This window comes from Cervus elaphus, chromosome 19 (assembly GCF_910594005.1).
Source record: "Cervus elaphus chromosome 19, mCerEla1.1, whole genome shotgun sequence".
Taxonomy (NCBI): Eukaryota; Metazoa; Chordata; class Mammalia; order Artiodactyla; family Cervidae; genus Cervus; species Cervus elaphus.
This window is the reverse complement of record NC_057833.1, coordinates 25742514-25764620: the sequence shown is the minus strand read 5'-3', so window position 1 is coordinate 25764620 and position 22107 is coordinate 25742514. Positions and strand designations below refer to the sequence as shown.

At 37.1% G+C, this 22107-nt stretch overlaps 1 protein-coding gene across 1 annotated transcript in view; it reads left to right on the top strand.

Moving 5' to 3' along the window:
- Window positions 1-22107, top strand: part of SPATA16 (spermatogenesis associated 16) — a 244465-nt gene that overhangs the window by 68085 nt on the left and 154273 nt on the right. Inside the window, exon 3 of the mRNA XM_043874568.1 lies at window positions 566-711. Within this exon, the coding sequence (XP_043730503.1) occupies window positions 566-711 (146 nt within the window). The remainder of the gene's footprint in view (window positions 1-565; window positions 712-22107) is intronic.

Here is a 22107-nt window from a genome sequence, read left to right as displayed (position 1 = left end):
GAATTCCACATTCCTGCCATGTTTTTCAGATACTGTGGCCGCTGCCAATAAATTCTAATAAATTTTCACTTCTTTTCTTTCAATAACATCCTAGAGAATATGATTCAGACTCAAATTAATCACCAATCATGTTAATGGCTCCTAGGAGTTTACTTCCGATACCCCTTATTATAGTAAATCAAACTTGATAGTGTGCTAGATTATTGCTTAGCTGGGTTTTCATAAAAGCACTGGTATTTAATATGATTTATACCTGGTTTTCTGTTAATATCTTTGCTTATTGTGTGCTTTATTTTTAAAACAGACATTCTTAGCTAATGGCACCCCTTTAAAATATATCATACTTTAAAAATATTTTACAGGAAGCATTTTACAATAAAATGTGTTACTTACAGTCACTTAATAGTGAACAGGAAAAATTTAATTAATTTACAATCAAAATGTTAATAATTTACTTGTTTGGAAAAGTATATGTATATATTATATTTTGTTTATTTAAAAGATCAATTATTTGTCAAGATGATTAGAAAATTTAAAGCATTGTATTTTTTTTTTTCTTTTAAAGCTTTGCAGCAAAGGGGCAGTTCTGGGAAAACCATTTGAAGCATCTGCTGAAGATATAGCTAGTGTGGCAAGTTTCATTGAGACAAAGCTTGTTGCATGCTATCTGCGAATGAGGAAACCTGACCTTGCCCTGAATCATGCCCACAGGTAAAATGAAGGGTTAATAACTGCAAGTAAGTACTATCCATGCAAGCAGAGGGTATGATGTGAGCTTGTAGGATTAACTTAGATTCCATTTAAATATAATCACAAAACAAAAACCATCTCTTTACTACTTGATTTATGTTAAGCTAGACAATCAGAGAGATCACAAAGGTCATCTCAAAACCTAAGGGAAGAAATAAACCCATAATTAACTATCATAAAGTGAAAGTCGCTCAGTTGTTTCCAACTCTTTGCGACCCTGTGGACTGTAGCCTCCCAGGGTCCTCTGTCCATGGGACTCTCGAGGCAAGAATACTGGAGTGGGTTGCCATTTCCTTCTCCAGGAGATCTTCTTGACCCAGTGATCAAACCTGGGTCTCCCACATTGCAGGCAGATGCTTTAACCTCTGAGCCACCAGGGAAGCCCAAAGCAGGACAAAATAAAAAGGCAGACAACTGCAGTAGCAAATGACTGCAGGAAGAAAGGAGGGAGTGAATAAGGTGAAGTAAGGGGTGAGAAGGATGAGAAAGATTTCCAAAACTGACTGAGATACAAAGAATGGTGGAAAGAAATTCCAGCTGTGAACCATGAGCAAAGACACGAAAGTTTATGGCTTATTTGGTGATAACATAACTGATTCAAAGGATGTTATGAAGGGGCAAGTGTGACAGCTGTCCAAAGGTATGAATCACCTTTTTATCATTGTCCTTAAAGATTTCTTTTATATATTTCTATCCTCTTCAGAACTCTGTATTAGCTTTTGGTTTCCTAGAATCCTCAAGGTTACCCAGCCCTATGTTTTTTCCTATAAAAATGTCCTCTCCTACATCTTGTTTCCTAAAGGCCTTGATCTTATCATGGGTAGTATTCAGTTTAATCTGATAAAATGATTATATCTTTTAAATAGCTCTTTTCTTAGAATTATGATGCCTCTATACCTCCCTGCCTGATTTAGAGCAATTTACCTAAAACTTTTGTCTTGTTCATTCTCTGAGCTCATACATCCTGGATTTCTTTTGTACACAAATAACAAAACTAATATCAACATGAAAACATAATGCATTCCCTGTTAATAACCAGTAGGAAACATAACCATCAATTATATTAAGACTCATTATGTGAGCACAAGATCTGCCAACATGCTAAAACTCATTTATAACTCTATATCCACAATGATATAGAAGTTCCATCAGATATTCTTAATAGCTCTATGGAGATCTCAAACTTAAAGGCTTAAGTTTGACATCAAGAGCCTACTGACAACAAAATGGCTTTGAAATTCCTAAGATAACCTGCTGGAAAGAAACTTTTTGCTTTAAATAAACTGCAGAACCTAAACACAGATTCTCTTTGATACCAAAGAAAATCTGACTCTATATTTTCTGGAAACACCTTCTGCAACCATAGTTTCCAAACCCAATATCAGGACATATGGTTACATTGGAAGAATTTTATTTCATTTCCATTTGAAAGGGCCAATATTGGAAATGTAATGTATACTTCAGTATGTCAAAATATTGGAATTTCTGAGCCACTTGGGTGACTTGTAAGCACAATAAAATATTTGAAATTGGGAATAGCCAGAAAATCTATAGGCATACGTAAACAATAATGAATTGAGATGCACCTGAAAGTAATTATTTATCACCTTGCCCATGGTTTTCACTACACATATGAAGTGCCATCAACATTGCCTACATATTAATCAAAATATCTCCTGGATATTACAATGGTTTGATGGATTTTCAAATCATTTTTATAATTATAAAAAAATTCTAAATGGCACGATCATGCCAAAATTCGATTCAGTGTTATAAAAATAACTTAATGAACATTAATCAAAATAGTACTATAAGAAACAATAAAATGCTACAGTTCCTAAGGATGCAAGGATTAGTTTCAATAGGTTCACTATTTAGACTTTGAAACTTTTGTTTTAAAACTAAGAGTACCCTTTCAAGTCCTTGAAAATTACTGAGGGGAGGGTATACAATATAAAGATGAAAAGTAAAATGATCTTCCCTATTATGCTAGGATTAACTTCTGCATCCTTTTTTTTCTATTATAAAATAATTTTTGCTTCTAAGTTGAACATTAACTAAGAAATGGAAATCAATAGAGGTTAAACAGTGAATTCATACAATTAATTATGCACTAAGTGAAATAAATCATTTTTCTAGGCTTGTCATATTGCAGAACTACAGAAATCAGTGCATATGATTCTAATATTAAAATGTTTTTAAAGATCTCAGATTTTTAAAATAGAATCTGAAACATAAATATATTTCTCAAAATAAATAATCAGGATATTTGTTCTATAAATAGCTTATAACCATTAGTTATACACTGAATGCAGAATCTTTCTTTTGTATTATTACCACACTGTGATGGTTGCTACTAATCATGGATCAAAATTAAAATATTCCCTTTTTGCATTTATTTGCATTCCTGAAGCATCCTTTCTTTAATTTTATGTAAATTAAAGAGGCCTACTGCATATCTTTAGATTTGTTAACACAGAAATTAGCTTGAAAACCATCATGTAGTTTTGCTTTTGATAAAAATAAGTGCATATTGTTTTGTCATGTAGAAGACTGCAAGAACCGTAACTGTGTGGTTTTAGGTTCAACAAAGATACATTTTGAAATTGCTGAGTATTACCATTTAAAATATGCTAATAAGTAATACAAAGGCTTTGAAAAAAAAGTGGAAGTGTTTGTCTTTTAGTCCTGTCCAGCCCTTTGTGACCTCAAGGACTGTAGCTTGCCATGTTCCTCCATCCATGGGATTTCCCAGGCAAGAATACTAAAGCAGGTTACCATTCCCTTCTCCTTGTGATCTTCTCCACCAGGGACTGAACCCTGGTCTCCTTCATTGCAGGCAGATTCTTTTACCATCTGAGACACAGGGAAGACAACAAAGGCTTTAGAAACAACTATTAGCAAGTTTTTCTTTTTTAAATAACATATCCAAAGCAGCATATTTGGATGTCATTTTTTTTTTCACTTCAAACCAAAGTAATGCCTACACTCACCAGTCTAACATATAAACTCGGTGCTCACTTCATCAAACTATTGTCATTGTTTGTCAGTGGTGTCTTGATCATTCCTGAGACTGATTTCTAATTACTGCTATCTTATCAAGAATGGAAATCCTGCTATAACTCTTTCTTCTCATTTAATTATGTGTTGATGTGTATAATTCTAAAGATTCTAATATACATATCACCTTTTTTGCCTATTTCCAATCTTTAGACTGAAGTTGTTTACGCTGTAGAATTTTTTCTTTTTAGGCCTTTTTTAAAAATTAATTATGTTTTTATTGAAGGATAATTACTTTACAGAATTTTATTGTTTTCTGTCAAGCCTCAACATGAATCAGCCATGGATATACATATATCCCCTCCCTTTTAAACTTCCCTCCCATCTCCCTCCCCATCTCACCCCTCTAGGTTGACACAGAGCCCCGGTTTGAGTTTCCTTAGCCTACTATGCTGTAGAATTTTGATGCCACTAGGTGGCAGGCAGGATGAAGTCTAAAATGGCAAATATGTAGAAAGAAGCCTCTTTTCAAAATTGTTTTATAATGCTCTCAACTACGTTCATTCATTCAACAAATATTTATTGAATGCTAACCAAGAGCCTGTGCTAGGCAGTGGGGTAGCAGTTGTAAACAGGAATTGTGTTGTTTGTACACGTTAGAAGAGGTAGCAAAGTTTAAAAAACAAATATTAATAAATATGAGAAAAAAAGAGTGTGATAAATGCAACAAAGGTAGTAAATATAATTTCACATTGCAGAAGCAGCATCATTTATTAAATCAGATTCATGGAGCCTAAAGCTGACTGCCCAGGTTTTAAATCTGATTCCCCCACTCACCAGTTCATCTGAGTTTAATTCTCCATAAGATTGGGTTATAATAACTTTACCTACTTCACAAATACCATCTCACAAGGTTTTGTGAAAATTAAACAGAAACCCATGGATTCTATATTCCAGCCAATACAGCGTTACTGGTACTGGACCTGCCTTCCTGCTATAAATAAGTATAAAACTAGCAAAACATATGAAACAATTCTTTTTAGGCACTGGAAAGTGGTCACAGCAGGACTTTGATCCTTGAGAGAAGGGTAGTATGCCCAGTGAGCTATCATGGTTTTCCTGACCAAACTCAGGGAGTTGAAGATCAAGTTAAACTTCAATCTCAATGGGCTGAGGAAGCAGAAATTAGAATATCAGTTCAGTTCAGTCGCTCAGTCATGTCCGACTCTTTGCAACCCCGTGGACTGCAGCATGCCAGGCTTCCCTGTCCATCAACAACTTCTGGAGCTTGCTCAAACTCATGTCCATCGAGTCGGTGATGCCATCCAACCATCTCATCCTCTGTTGTCCCCTTCTCCTCCTGCCTTCAATCTTTCCCAGTATCAGGGTCTTTTCCAGTGAGTCAATTCTTCACATCAGGTGGCCAAAGTATTTGAGTTTCAGCTTCAGCATCAGTCCTTCCAATGAATATTCAGGACTGATTTCCCTTAGGATGGGCTGGTTGGATCTCCTTGCAGTTCAAGAGACTCTCAAGAGTCTTCTCCAACACTAAGTTCAAAAGCATCAATTCTTCCATGCTCAGCTTTCTTTATAGTCCAACTCTCACATCCATACATGACTACTGGAAAAACCATATCTTTGACGAGATGGACCTTTGTCCGCAAAGTGATGTCTCTGGTTTTTAGAATGCTGCCTAGGTTGGTCATAGCTTTTCTTCCATTGAGCAAGTGTCTTTTAATTTCATGGCTGCAGTAACCATATGCAGTGACTTTGGAGCCCAAGAAAACAAAGTCTCTTAGAATATCAGATATTAGAATATCAGGCTGCTAAAAAAACCCCTGTAATTTACAGAGCACAGGTGACTGAAGGAGAAATAATGTGAGGGGGTTGGGGGTAGAAGACTGCATGAGGATTTGCTGCATGTTCTTGACCAAAATGAAAAGTAAGACTTCATGTAGCAGAGACTGCCTGCTGCAGGACTAAGTAATAAATGAAAATACCAGAGGAGCTGCAGTGATAGGAGATACTGAAGAACCAGTGTTAAGAGAGCTCATTGAGTACCTCAGCATTCAGTTAAAATTCCTGAAAGACAACGCTTAAAGAGTTAGGACCATGATCTCAAGAAAGAACCGCACCTTAGAATTACGCTCAAAAAAAACAAAAAAAGAATTAAGCTCAAAGTCAAAATTGATCTATCTGAAAAACCACACCTGACAAGAACAAGAGTATTTGCCATTTAACTGCCTGATAAGAAAAAAATTCCACAGGTTTGCAGTGATGATGTCATAACCTCAGTTCCTTACAAAGTTTCATCCAAAATGTTTAGCATAAAACTAAAAATTACTACACATTCAAAGAAATAGGAAAATGAAACTCATATTTAAGAAAATAAATAGTCCATAGAATCAGACCCCAAGATGACCCCCATGTTAGAACTGGTAGAAAAAGATTTTAAAGAAGCTGTAAAAAAAATAGGTTCAAAAAAAAATTAGGTTCAAGGATCTTGAGGCAAAGATGGCCACAATAAGTGAAGAATTGAGGATCTTAACACACACAAAAATAGAAACTATAGAAAAGAAACAAATGGAGATTTTACCATGGATTAATGAACTATTAATATCTAAAATAAAAATATACAGATTGACTTCAACATCAGATTGAAGATTTAGTACTAAAGACAGTTTTAGTGAACTTGAAGACAAATCAATAGCAATTACCCAATATGAACACACAGTATAAAAGATATTTTAAAAAACTTAACTAATGCTTCAGTGACCTATCCTCAGACACAGTAACAAGTCATCTAGCTATATGGTTTTTCCGGTAGTCATGTATGGATGTGAGAGTTGGACTCTAAAGCTGAGAGCCAAAGAATTTTGAACTGTGGTATTGGAGAAGAGTCTTGAGAGTCTCCTGGACTGCAAGGAGATCCAACCAGTCCATCCTAAAGGAAATCAGTCCTGAATATTCATTGGAAGGATTGATGCTGAAGCTGAAACTCCAATACTTTGACCACCTGATGTGAAGAACTGACTTATTGGAAAAGACCCTGATGCTGGGAAATATTGAAGGCAGGAGGAGAAGGGTACAACAGGGGATGAGATGGCTGGATGGCATCACCAACTCAATGGACATGAGTTTCGGGAAGCTCTGGGAGTTGGTGACAGACAGGGAAGCCTGGCATGCTGCAGGCCATGGGGTAATAAAGAGTCAGACACAACTGAGCGACTGAACTGAACTGAACTGAGCCACATGTAACTGTTTCAAAGAGAAAAGAGAGAGAAAAGGGCATAAGAGGTAGTTATTGGAAATTTTCCAAATTTGGTTTAAAAAAAGAGTAAGACACAGTTAGCCCCAACTAAAATAAATATAAACAGAACCATATCTAGGAACAGCAGAGTTTTGAAAACCTAAGATGGAGAGAAAATATTAAAGGCAGATAAAGGATAACAACACATTATTCACAAGGGACAATGATACAAATAACAGGTAACATTTAATCAGAAATATGGAGGCCAAAATACAATAAAAGAAGAAGCTTAAAGTGCTGAAAGAAAAATGTCAAATCAGAATTCAACAAAAAAAATTCTTCAAAATGAGAGTGAGATAAGAACATTTCTATATAAAAGTTTAAAAATTAATAGTAAGTTAAGACGTCCTGACTGTCCTGAGGGTCCGACCCCTGGGGACTACGTCTCAGAGGGCTGTCTCTTCTCCAGTGTGGTCCTTTACAGACCGGACATGGAGCCAGGGGTGGCTTAGATCCCTGAGAGCAACTTCACTTGAGATGCCCCTCCTTTCCACAGTAATAGCAAGCCCGTCCCCTTTCACCTGGGTTCCTCTGGGCATTTTCTCAGACTGTTTCAGAGCAGATCTAATAGCCTTTGTTGGGGCTTCAGTCTTTTGCCTGGTTCTTTTTTGCCTCTTATATTTTCCTCCTTATATTGTTTAACATAATATACTGTCTGAGCCAGCTGTAACAGTTTTTCTAAAGACTTATTTGGTCCAAACACCTGTTTTCATAACTTACAGCAGATATCTGGAGCTGAGTGAGTGAGAAATCTATCTTTTAAGACCATTCCTCCTGCACTTTCAAGATCAACATCAGTAAACTTGTGGAGAGCCTCCCATATCGATCTAGGAATTTACCAGGAGTTTCCTTCTCTCCCTGTTCTATGTCAGCCAACTTAGCATAGTCTAAAGTCTCAGCATGCGTGCTCACTTGAGTCCTTCAAGAATACATCTGACAAAGTGGCTCTGTTATTGGAACCGCTTGGCTCCTAGTAGGAAGGAGGGCTATTTCATGTTCCCTCTTCCCCCTTGTCTCATGTTCAAACCATTCATCTCCAAAAGTAGTAGCTTCCCCCAAAACTTGAGTTTTCAGGTCAGGAGTCAGCGTTTGTCCCAAGACATACATTACATCATCTCTCCAAGTAAGTTCCATAAAGTAAAGTTAGTCCCGTAAAGCCTTCTATGTACTTTTTGGATCTTCTCGATAGTCTCGACTGCAATTGGTACTGTTTGAATTTCTACCAAGACTGAGGTAACCCCTCCTGGAAGGGTGCCCCAATTCTCAGCCTGTTCGGTTGGGAGCTCCAGATACAGGGACAAAGTAAGAGAATAGGAGGCAGCTGAAGGTTTCACACCCAAATCTGCACCCTTAGGACATAAGTCTGGCGTGTCTTGCAGAGAGATAAAGAGCAACACATATGTCACTTCTACCCATTTCTCTTGTTTTCTACAGAACCGGTCTAGTTGTAAAACAGTAATAATTGAGATCCTTCAACAGGTCAGAGCTCCCCAACTTCTAAAGGATACTGTAGCCATTCAGTATCACAGAAGAAGATCAGGAGTGTCTTTTTTAAACTCTGGGGATAAAACTTGTTCCAGTTCTTTTAAATACATATTAAAGAAGTGGTTCTGGAACTGCTAGCTCCCATCTGTAAGACAGAAAAAAGAGGCATCCATAGCAGTGGCTTTTTTCCACTGGAATAGTCCTTCGCTGCTCTAGATGGGTGTGTAGACAAGACTCTCCACTGAAGCTTTCCTTCCCTGGTTGGACTTAGTCTGTCCCTTACTGATGCAGGTGTCTTACTCCCGGTTCTACCACTGAGGCGGGGTGGAGATGCCCCAGGGGTACCTGATGGCATCCCAAACTGACTTAGTTCCATACCACCAAGACCTTTCTTTGATTTTCCCTTTTCTCTGATGCCCCTCAAGGTGAAGCAGAGTAGCTTTTCGGAATGTTTCCCAGGCTAGTACTACTGGGGGAAGCATCCATATTACATGTGCCTGGGCACTTGCCTGCTATAATTTGTAATTTTTGTTTCAGAAGCAAATATTCATGTTGTACAAATTTCTGATTGCCCTTGATGTAGAGAGACTGATGGGGAAAGTATGATGGGTTTGATTTTTATATCAAATCATCAGTCATGGAGAAATATCTTTTAGAAGTGTTAAAATAAATGTTCCTACTGTATATTTAAAATAAAAAATTAAAAAAAAAAAAGAAAAAAAAGAAATGGTGAGTCATAAAGGCATGAATGACAACCAACATGTCCCTCCAGAGTGTCACCACACCAGTATATGTGATGGCAAAAGAGGTGGTGGAGGGCTGGCCAGCGAGGAAAAAGCAATTTCTGTCCTCAAGCTACTAGGACCAGTCCTTCCAGTTCATTTCTGCAGATTCCACAAAAGGAATATATCTGGGAAGTTGAGACAAAGGCCATCAGAGAGCCTTCTCTGGTCTGCTAAGAGCTAGCACTACCGAAAGAAGAAGCCCGTTGCATTTCCAATCTGAACAGATCCTGCAATTCCCGATTCATGTCCTCAAAAACCTCATGGTCACCAGTAGTGCTTTAATCCACAGAGATAGGAGACACAGCTGTGACAAAGACTCCCTTTCAGGTAAATCCACAGAGATAGGAGACACAGCTGTGACAAAGACTCTCTTTCAGGTAAATCCACAGAGATAGGAGACACAGCTGTGACAAAGACTCCCTTTCAGGTAGCTGGCCCCTGAGGCAGGCAGCCAAGAGAGTGACCTCTAGGCTGAGAGTCATTCCTGGGGCTAGAGCTCTGCCTCACTTTGAAACATGCTGCTGGAGTTAAGAGTTCCACCTCGCTCCATACGTGCTCCTAGTAACTTTCTAGCAAGGCGTGCCTAGTCTAGCAAGGCTAAGCATGTCCATACATGGGGTCTAAGCAAAAGTACACAACAACAGCATGGGTCACAAGTCCCTTGAAAGTCTATGATCCGACAGATTATGTTAGTAGTTCTAATTCCCCACACAATTATGGAATGGTCAAAGAGAGCAGGAAAAATTAACCGAGAAAGGAAAGTTCAGTCCACATGCTTTGCCCATTTCTGGCTGCTCCCCTAGCAGGGACTTTGGGTGTCTCTTGGCATTGGCAGGTCAGTATGAACCCCCAACAAGGCTCCCCTTTTGGGGGCAGCCTTCAGTCATTAGGCGGCGCTGCAAAACCGCAGAGCAGGGCTCATCACTTGCTTCGCGCAGGGCACGTCATTCATTTACACAAGACACCGCAGAGTTAGTAAAGTAAAGCAGAAAACGTGCATACCGAGAAGGCACAGAGGCTAGAGCTCTGCGTGTTCTTACCTTGTCCTGAAGATCCTGGACGAGCCCCCAAGATGATAGCTTACAGTGAACAGTGTCAGATTTGTGATCTCCGAAGAAGAAGATTTAACTTCGGGACCAGGGACCAGGCTTGATCACTCAAGAGCTTTTGTATAACAGAGTTTTATTAAAGTGAAAAAGGGACAGAGAAAGCTTTGACATAAACATCAGAAGGGGGATGGAGAGTGTCCCCCGAGGAGACTATATTTTTTAAAATACCCCTTTTGACATGAAAAGATGCTCAATGTCACTAATTATTAGAGAAATGCAAATCAAAACTACAAAGAGACACCGTCTCACACCTATCAGAATAGCCAGCTTTAAAAAGTCTAGTAACAAATGTTGGAGAGGGTGTGGAAAAAAAAGGAACCCTCCTACACTGCTGGTGTGTATGTAAGTTGGTGCAGTCACTATGAAAAATAGTATAGAGGTTCTGCAGCAGAAATCTAAAAATAAAATTACCATATGATCCAGCAATTTCACTCCTGGGCATGTAATCCAGACAAACTATAATTCAAAAAGATACATTCACTCCTATGTTCATAGCAGCACTATTCACAATAGCTAAGACATGGAATGGCTGAATGGATAAGGAAGATGTGGTACACATATACAGTGGAATACTACTCAGCCATAAAAACAATGAAATAATGCCATTTGCAGCAACATGGATGGCCCTAGAGATTATCATACTGAGTGAAGTCAGTCAGAAAGAGAAAGTCAAACACCATAGGACATCACTTACACATGGAATATAAAGTATGGCACAAATCAACCTATCTACAAAGCAGAAACAGACTCACAGACATAGAGAACAGACTTGTGTTGCCAGTGGAGGGTGGGGAGAGTGGGAGAGAAATGGACTGGGAGTTTGGGGTTAGTAGGTGAAACTATTACATATAGAACAGATTAACAACAAGGTCTTACTGTACAGCAAGAGAACTATATTCAAGATCCTGAGATAAACTATAGTAGGAAAGAATATAAAAAAGGATGTATCTATGTGTGTATGAGTCACTTTACTGTACAGCAAAAATGAATACAACATTGCAAATCAACTATACTCCAATAATAAAATAGAATACCATTTTTTAATCTAGCAAATGCTCAGTAAAGAAGATAATTTGGAAACTTCTATGAGAATATATCTTTGGGGATATTATTATTTATAACTTTGAGGATAATTAAAATGCTCAGAGGTGATATGAGCTTAAAGCATTACAGATATTAATGAGTTTTAGAATAAACTGGTTTATAACAGAAGTAGCAGAAATGTTGAAAACTTCTTGCAGATCTCATGAATTGAGGTATCTTAAATACAACATATTCCTTTTTGCCATTACTGAATGTTTAAATTTTGGCCAGGAGTGACATCAGCAATACAGCAGAACAGGAAGTTCCCAGCTTGTATCATCCCCTGGCAACAGTTATTTGGCAGTGATTCATGAAACCTCCATGGAGAAGGCAATGGCAACCCACTCCAGTACTCTTGCCTGGAAAATCCCATGGACAGAAGAGCCTGGTGGGCTGCAGTCCATGGGGTCATGAAAAGTCGGATACGACTGACAGACTTCCCTTTCACTTTTCACTTTCATGCATTGGAGAAGGAAATGGCAACCCACTCCAGTGTTCTTGCCTGGAGACTCCCAGGGACGGGGGAGCCTGGTGGGCTGCCGTCTGTGGGGTCACACAGAGTCGGACACGACTGAAGCGACTTAGCAGCAGCAGCAGCAGCAGCATGAAACCTCCTATAGTTTCATAGGAGACTATGAAACCTCAAGGAAGGGCCAAAGACCAAAGAAGTCTGTTTTAATAAAGCAGGCCCAAACCAAGGGGTTGATGTCCCTACGGTGGTCTTAATTAGACTCAGAAACAGTTCTGACCCCTGTGGACTTCCCTGAAGTCCCATTTGACCTTCATTTTGCCACTGGCACAGTATGCCAAGTGACACAGGAGAAGTCATGCCTGCCTGTGCCTCAGTAATAGGCCCACAGACCTTAGTCTTGGCTGTGGGCACTGAAGTAACTCATGATCTGATTCCATCCCCTTCCAGTCACTACCATAAGCAGTCCTACCAGCCCCGGGATCTGACTGGAAACAGTCTCATTTGCACCCCCAGAGATCCTGAAATGTTTCTCTGATACAGCTCCAGCCCCTCCCCACTGTAGTCAGGGAACAATCCTACCTACCCAGGGATCTGGTGGGAGACATAACCATCCATGCCTTCAGAACCATGTCTGCAGATCTCAGTTCTGGTTGTGTACCCTGAAGCAGTCCTTTGTTTGGGCCTACTTTGTTCAAAAAAAAAAAGTCTTACTTACAATAGCATCAAAACCAGTAATATTTGGGAATAAATTTAACTAAGGAGATAAAATACCTATACAGTGAAAACTATATGACACTGATGAAAGATGGAAGAAGACACAAACAGAAAGATATCTTATATTCATGGATCGGAGTAATAAATATTGTTAAAATTACATACTACCCAAAGAAATTTACATATTTAGAGCAATCACTTTGGAAATTTCAATGACATTTTTCAAAGAAATAGAAGTGAGTCAAAATTCATATGGAACCACAAAAAAACCTGAATAGCCAAAGCAATCTTGAGAAAAAAGGAACTGAAGGCATTATACTTCCTGACTTCAAACTATATTACAAAGCTATCAGACAAAGGAACCAACAAGAATGGTACTGGCATATAAACAGACACATAGACTAATGGAACAGAATAAAAAGCACAATAAATAAATCCACATGAGTATGGTCAATAAGTCGAAGAAAAGGATGTCTAAGAAAAAGTCTAAGAAAAGGAATACATAACAGGAAAAAGGATAGTCTCTTTCTCAACGGCATTAAAAAAAAAAAAAACTATATAGCCACATGCAGAAAAAATTAGACCCTTGTATTACACCATTACAAAAATCAGCTCAAAATGGAGTATACCTAAAAGTAAAACCTCAAACTATTAACTTCTAGAAGAAATTATAGGGAAAAAGCTTTTTAACATTGATCTCTGCAATGATGTTTTGTATATGATACCAGAAACACAAGCAACAAAAGCAAATAAATAAGTGGGGCTATGTCAAACCAAAATCTTCTGCACAGCAAAGGAAATAACAAAATGAAAAAGGAACTTATGAAATAAGAGAAAATATTTGCAAACCATACATTAGGGATTATAAACCATGACAAGGGGTTAATATTCAAAATATATAAGGGACTCAAAACTCAATAGCAGGAAAATAACCTGTTTTTTTAATGGGCAAAATACTGGAATAGACATTTTTCAAAGAAGACATACAAATGACCAACAGATATATGAGCATCCCTAACCTTCAGGAAAATGCATAGTGGAACAGTGAGCTACCACCTCATACCTGTTAGGATGGTTATTATTTAAAACAAAAAGTGAGATAACAAGTATTATCAAGGTTGGAGAAAAAGGGAACCCTTGTGCATTGTTGTAAATTGCTATAGCCATTATGGAAAACAGTATGGAGGTTCCTCAAAAAATCTAAAAAGGAACTATAATATGATCCAGCAATCCCACTACTGGGTATATATCCAAAGAAATGAAGTCAGTATCTTGAAAAGACATCTGCACCCCATGTTCACTACAACATTATTCATAATAGCCAAGATGTGGAAACGATCTACATGTTCACTTAGAAAATGTGAAATAGGTACACACACACACAGAATTTTATTCAGCCATACAAAAGTAGGAAATCCTGCCATTTGTGACAATATGAATGAACCTAGAGTACATTATGCTAAAAGTGAAATAAGCCAGACACAGGAAGACAAACATTGTATGACCTCACTTACACAGAATCTGAAAAAGTCTAACTCAGAGAGCCATAGAGTAGAATATTTGTTGCCAGGGCCTGAGGGTGGGAAGAAAAGTGGTTTCAACTTTCAGCATAGTGACTATAGTTAATAATATTGTACTGTATATTTTAAATTTGAAAAGAATAGACGCTAAGTGTTCTCACCACACTGAAAAAAAAAAAGGTTAACTATGTGAGATGTGAGGTGACGGATCTGTTAACTTGATTGTAACAGTCATTTCACAATGTATACATATATCAAACTAGCACATTTTACACTTTAAATACATACAATTTTTGTCAAGTACACCTCAATAAGACTTAGAGACAAACAGCTTTGTCTCTAAAATAGCTAAGCCTAAAAAAAATGGCCATTAAATTCAACCATTCAATAGCATTCAGTGAAACAAAATAATTCTCATCATCTTAGGTAAACATAAAATCAATACTAGTAGTAAAACAAAAGGGGACATTGCTGGACCCAGTTTCTTGATATGAAAAAAATATTTAGTCTACCAAGTATCAGTGTTGATACTGCCTATAGGAGGATAACAAGAGAAAAAGAAAAAGATGTGATCTTCTTACCTGAATATACATAATCCTGGGCATCTCACAGTGTCTTGCTTTGCAAAAACATATGGGTGACTGTTTGGATGACATTGCCATTCATTTCAGAAAGATATGACATTATCCATACTGTTTTTCTCAACTCTTAAAGATCGGGCTTCAGATTAAATATTGCTGTTTCTTCCCAATTCTATTTCTAAAGTACTGGTTGTTTCTTTCAATTGAATTAAAATAAATACAATCTCTATATATGTGGCCATGTATGCTTGCATGTTTCTATGACCTTGCAAGTGTGGAGAAAGCAAAGGGAAACCATGGCAGGGCCATTTAAGTTTGGACTTTTAGCAAGTAGGCACTTTGCCTGTTTGGGAAGTTGGGCATATTAAAATACTGCATGGATCATTAGTACATTTATATCTCTTGCTATTTTGTGCCCATAAAAGTGTATTTACCTATTTTTAAAAAAAGGCTTTCACTGAAGATGATATTAAACACTCCAAGTTTTCCTTCCAACCCTAAAAAAGAATATAAAACATGCCAATTTCTATGGAAAGGCAAAGACTGTGTTCACTGTACAATGCAGAGAACAGCCACGATACTTCTCTGCAATGCACAGGTGAACATGTTAAGAAATAGTTCATGTGCAGGAACAAGAACAAGCATTTATTGAATATCTTATCTACTACCACTTGGTAGAACAGGTGTGGATTAGGCATTTCATATGCAGTCTCAGTTAACCTTTGCAGTAACTCCTGAGGTTTCCTTACATTTATACATGAAGGTATTCAGTTCAGCTCAGTTCAGTTGCTCAGTCATGTCCGACTCTTTGTGACCCCATGAATCGCAGTACGCCAGGCCTCCCTGTCCATCACAAGCAAACCTATGATATCACAGTAATTTTTTCTCCTAGAAATTCTGGCTGTCATCACATCTCATCGCAAAAATGATAAAAGTCATAGCATCTTTAAACTCTGAAATAATTTCTATACAGATGGAGAGAACAGTGGGATGTGGTGGGCATTGTCCCCGGAATTATAAAATCTAGGTTCAACTACCATTTCACTGGTTGTTTCGAAAAAGTCTTGATTTCCTCATGTGTGATTTGTGGATAATAATACTTCTTGACAAGTCTACTCTACAATATTGATGCAACACAGCTTTTAAATCACAAGACTCTGTTCTAACATACATCACCAGTTTTTCAGTTCAGTTCAGTTCAGTTCAGTCACTCAGTCGTGTCCGACTCTTTGCGACCCCATGAACCGCAGCACGCCAGGCATCCCTGTCCATCACCAGCTCCCGGAGTCCACACAAACCCACGTCCATCGAGTCAGTGATGCCATCCAACCATCTCATCCTCTGTCGTCCCCTTTTCCTCCTGCCCTCAATCTTTCCCAGCATCAGGGTCTTTTCAAATGAGTACACTCTTCTCATCAGATGGCCAAAGTATTGGAGTTTCAGCTTCAACACCAGTTTTTACCCTTCCTTTATGTGAAGCCTGCCTCTTTTTGTGATCACCACATGAATCAATAAAAAATAGCTTTGTAAGGTAAATACATGGCCTGATTTCTGAAATAAATAAATAAGAAAAAAAAAGATAATGAAGGAAATAACAAATAAATTAACAATTAAACATGGCCATATATTACCCAAAGAATATAAATGGCCAAGCATTTGAGAGTCATTATGTGCTTATCTTAGTACAAACCCAAGAAATAGGACACTGATAGCTCAGGTATCTTATTAGAAATTTCTCTTCTGCTCCAAGGAAGAGGGGAGGAGAGGAGGACCAGAAGGAGAGAGCAGGACAGGGGGAGGAAGAGGAGGAGATAACAATGATTATATCTGATAAGAGAGACATGTTTGAACACATAGCAAAGGCAAAAAAACAAAACAAAAAAAACATATTGACCCTTGTTAAGTTTTCAATTATAGGCAGTTTCTGAAACTGAATCGGATTCCTTGAGTTGCCTGTCCAGGTTTCAAAAGATGTGATAAAAAGATCATACTCTGTTTATATTGAACATATTTATAAACTTTCATGGTTATATTTGTAATTTTTTCATTATAACAGAGCCTGCAATAGATTAATCAAAATACCCCCTACACAGTGTTTCTGTATTGCCTCCATTAATCTTGCCATTCCTCACCATGGCTCTTCACCTAGACATGTTACCCCCTACCTTTCTTCCCTTCAACATATGTTCAAGTTGACTGCACTTTAGTCTACCATCATCTTGCTTGGTGTTTTGTGTGTTATCCTAGCTTCCACTCTTTTTCTTTTAACAATTTAAGATAGTCTTAACTCTGAGGTCAGTAGCTATTCAGCCTTTATCTATTCTTTCCGTTTACTAATTGATATAAAAATGGTTCATAAATGAAGAAGCAATATATTAGTGTAAGGGAGTGGTGTATGATGCAACAATACATCTGTCCACTGGGACCTCTCTATAGAATTTAAATCTACCAGTTACTAGTTTTGATTTCCATGTGGTTCTTGGAAAACATAGCAGAGAGTGCTAATGAACAGTTCCAATGCTGAGTACTGCCTTCAGGAAATGTGGTTCATTTTGGTCCTCAAAGCAAGCAGGAAGGTTGTACAGTCACTCCTCATGGGTGGGTTTATTCTTAGCATTATTTTAAGAGGATTTTTTTATATTTGTTTCCCACTTTCTAATATACCAGCTTTAAAATCCATTCTGATGGGCTGAACAAGCCACTTAGCCCTTCTGTAATTTCTTCTGTAAATTCTCACTGGAATATTAAAAGCATTTATATACTTAAAATTTTGAAATGTTCTACAATGTAATTGGTGTGACCTGGGATAAGTACACATAATGAGAAAGATGAGATATGTTTATCTCAATTTCCTTCAAGGTCAACTGATTTTCTTAAAAAGTTCTAGATTTTCAAGGGCTAATTCTGTAACTACAAGTAAAGAAAAATAAAGGAGCTGGAAGTTTCCTTGTAATGTAGTATAACAAACTTCAGAAGCCAAAGGTCTGGATTTGGATCTCTGCACATCACTGACTAACCTTAACTTTCACAAGTCACTTAACTTCTCTTTTCCTCAGTTTCTGTATTTCTGAACAAGGGATAATAACAATATCTTCCTCAATACTTCTAAAGATGGTGAAAAGATATTATTAATATGAAAGCATTTTACAAATGGAAAATATCTGTACAAATCTTAACCTTAAAGTCCCAATTGTGTTTTATTTCCAAACACATCAGGTGACCAACCTGAAATTTTACAAGATTCTTTTCATGAGTGCGTGCTGTAGTTAACAGTGTTCATTGACAGAGTGAAAACTATTTTGTGAGTCTCCATGGGGATGTTTGTTTTTAGTCTCCTAATTTGTTATCTTTACATACAAAAAAATTTCCACACAAGTAGTTTAAAAAGTGAGCTAGTTTAAGACCAATACTAAAACTGAGGAAGTCTAGGGAAATATAAGTTCCTGATGGATGCTACATGTCTAAAAATGTTAGAAATAATTAACTGTAAGGAAAAATGGAGGACTGCCCACAATTCCAAATTAACCAACACCACTTCAAGGGACTAAAATCTTATTGCCATCCATTTTGCTTTCACATAGGCTAAAGTGTAAAATTGATGTTTGGGTCTTATTCTCAATAACTTCCTCAATGTTTTCTCACACTCCCAGTCCTACAGGTCTTCCCATGTATGCTTGGCGAAGTCACAACATAGGCCATTACATATAGGGCTACAAATAGCAACAGACAAACCTGGAGCAGACCAGTTTCTGTCAGAGCAAGTAAAAAACATGGCTTAGAGGCCCACACTTATTTATTTTATAGCTCTTGCCAGTCTATGCTTGATATTTAAAAGTTTTTCTTTAGTTTTCCAGATAGAACTCTGTTGTTAGGTGAGTCTGACTTGCTCTCATTCTGTTTACCTTAACGGAGCAGAATACCACTCTCCTATCCATTTTACTTTTCACAATTTATGAATGTGTATTTCAAAGACATGGATATTTTCATGAATATGCCATGAATATTTTATGTCAATGACCACAGAGTACCAGCCTCAACAAGTATTTGCAAATTCTGGGGTTGTACTGTTACCGGTGTATTTACCCAAACTCTTTCTCATTTTCTCCTCTGTTGCTATGGCAAGAATTCCTCATGCGTATCCTGTGACCTTTCCTGATTTTTCGTAGAAGTCTAAAGAGCAGCCATATGTTAAGTTACAATACCGTTAGTTTAAGAGAGGCTTCTTGGTGGCCCTGCCTGTGCTCCACTCACAGGTCTTAGCTGCCAATATATATTTTGTGTGAATCTTCTTCGCTGGAGGAAATGCAGACCATGTGCCTTTCCTAGGTGATCTGAGGCAAAACAATTCTGTAATTAGATATAAGTGGTCTTATTAACAATTATTAAACTTTTGGTAGCAAATGGGACTTTCCAACAGAAGACAGTAAATTTCACAGCAGTATTTGATTTTTTTTAAGTGTTTCATAATAAGAGATTAGGGGATAAGAAATCTAATGTATAACCTTAGTATATATTTAACCTCATTCTTTTTGCTTCTTTAGACTTTTATTTCCCATAAACTTTCCTTAAAGAACCTGTTCAATGCATACAGGCTCTGGAAAAGTTTTTAGCTTCTGTGGAAAAAAAATAATATGAGAATAACATTGATAAGTAACATATACAGATCAAAAAAAGAAGGGGGAAAGGTATTTGGGGTTTAAGAGAAAGGGCAAAAGGATGGTGTGATATAATGCAAATTATTAAACATGTCTCATGTGCCTCTTTATCTTCTTTCTTATAGTTAGAACTTTCATGCAGATTTTGACTATTTACTTGTATATGCGTGCATGCTAAGTAGCTTCAGTCCTGTCTGACTCTGTGAAACACTGTGGACTGTAGCCTGCCAGGCTTCTCAGTCCACGGGATTCTCCAGGCAAGAATACCGGAGTGGATTACCATACCCTTCTCCAATTTACTTGTACAGTGGTTCTCAAGCTAGTATTCTGACTCTATTATATTTTTAAACATTATTGAGGGGCCAAAAGATTCTTTTTTGCTTTATATGGGTTATACTTAGAAATGTGTACCATATTAAACATTAAAATGTAGAAACTTAAAAATATGTAGTTACTCACTTAAGAATAATACACCCATTACATGCTAACATAAAATGAATATTTTATGAAAAATAAGTATATTTTAAATGCATACAGGAGTAATGTTGTTTTACATTTTTGTGAATCTCTTTAATATATGGCATTATAAAAGAAACCTGGGTTCTCATATCTAACTCTGCATTCAACCTGTTGCACCATGGTTGAACTATATGAAAAAATCCAGTCTGACAAAGATGTGTTAGAAAAGGAAAGAGAATGTTAACAGACTTTTCAGATGATCTTCAATATTCTTCTTTGATACTACACCAGACTTGAGAAGTAGTAGTTTCTTAAAAATTAATTGCAATCAGAATTTTGAAGCCATATCAATCAACTTGTACTGTGTTTCATAAAAAGCCACTGGTCTTCCTTATACTTTGAGTGGATTATTTACTCATGCACAAGTTAGTAACATCCTACATAGGTTATTTGGGAAATAATGCATCACATGCAGATTTCTATTATGTAATAGTAAATTTTAAAAATCGCACATATCACTAATATCAGAAAAGTCTTTAAGCATTGGGTGGCCGTCATTCTCAGTGACAGATATAAGTTTTCCAAAATTCTAATTTTTACTTGAAAGCTCAAACTTTTATCACTGGCAATAAACACTGTCAGTTGTGTTCCTCTAAGCGACAGGCACACTCATTTCATTTTCAAGAAATGTCTGCCAAATTCCAAGTCTGATAATCATAGTTTGTTAGTTGTTCTTCCAAGTGAAACATGATGTTCCATGGAAACAGCAGATAAGTCAGCTCACAAATGCAAACAATGTCATGAGTGCACAAGTGGTTTTCCTCAAAGCAACCATCATACTTTGTTGTGCTGGAAAAAAGAGTTTTCTGCATATGTCCCATTTTGTCACACCAAATATTAAAAATCCACACACTCAAGGGTAGAGACTGGTAATGTGGGGGATGGCAAGTGCATACAATGGTGAAGAATATACTCAATTTCTGCTACAACAGTTTGCTATTACTGATTTGATTGCTGCAAGAGAGCCAGAAGTTTTACCCACCATATTGCTTTTGCAACATCAGTGCAAATGTCAACACAGCAAAAAATGAAGATAATATCTTAAAATATTATTATAAAAATAGCAATAATATTGTAAAACCCATTTGCAATCTGCAGACCACACTTTGAGAATCACTATGCCAGTTTATAGCATCCTTAGGATCCTTTCAGGTTTTATATCTCTCATCTTCCTTCAGAATAGTTACAATGATTGTGTTCCTTATTTTTTAATTGGAGGAAATTGCTTTACAGTGTTGTGTTGGTTTCTGCCAAACAACAATGCAAACTAGACATTATTGTACATAGATCACCTCCCCCTTTGCCTCCCTCTCCTCTTCCCATTTCACCCCTCTATGTCTTCTTAAAAAATGATTATATCATATGCTTGCTTAGTAATCCCTAAAGTCTTAGTAATTTCTTCTAAAAAATTAAAACTCTTTTAACTAACGAACAAATCCTTAATAGGATTCTGTCTTCCACTATAGTGAATTTATTACTTTAGCTAAGTAAATTTATATGACAGTTTTTAATATGGTTTACCATCTTTTATCACCAAGTCATTTGAGGGTCACTCTTTCAATTTGGATTTTCTACCTCTCTTCCCTAAATGTCATCACTTCAAAGTGAGCTCAAGACTTACTTCCTCCAGACATCTTTCCAAAGTTCACATTTTTCTGTCATTGCAGATCCTTTACACAAACCTTTCCATTTTTTCCATCTCCTTTGTATGCATTCCACAATTGTTTAAAGTTTTAGTTTATTTACTGTTCTTTATTTGTGTGTTTTTATAATTTTTAACAATTGGATTAAAACTTCTTTTGGAGGGTAGTTACTTAGTACCTATCATTGCTTTGTAAATAAGCAAACAAACAAACAAACAAACAAACCCCTCCAAAATATATGCTGCTACATTATATTGACAGAAATGGCAGCACTTTTAAACATATCTGAAAAAATGTATTCTTTCCAAAGTAATGGGAGATGACACTTTATTTGGCACAAGTCACAACACGTTGCAAACTCAGTACTCTGAGCCAAAGAGAACAGGCTAGCAAGATGGAAGACTTAGTCATCTTTGTCAACAAAGAGAGACTTAATAAACATATTTAAAAACCTCTTTGAATTTCAAACAGAAACCATTAG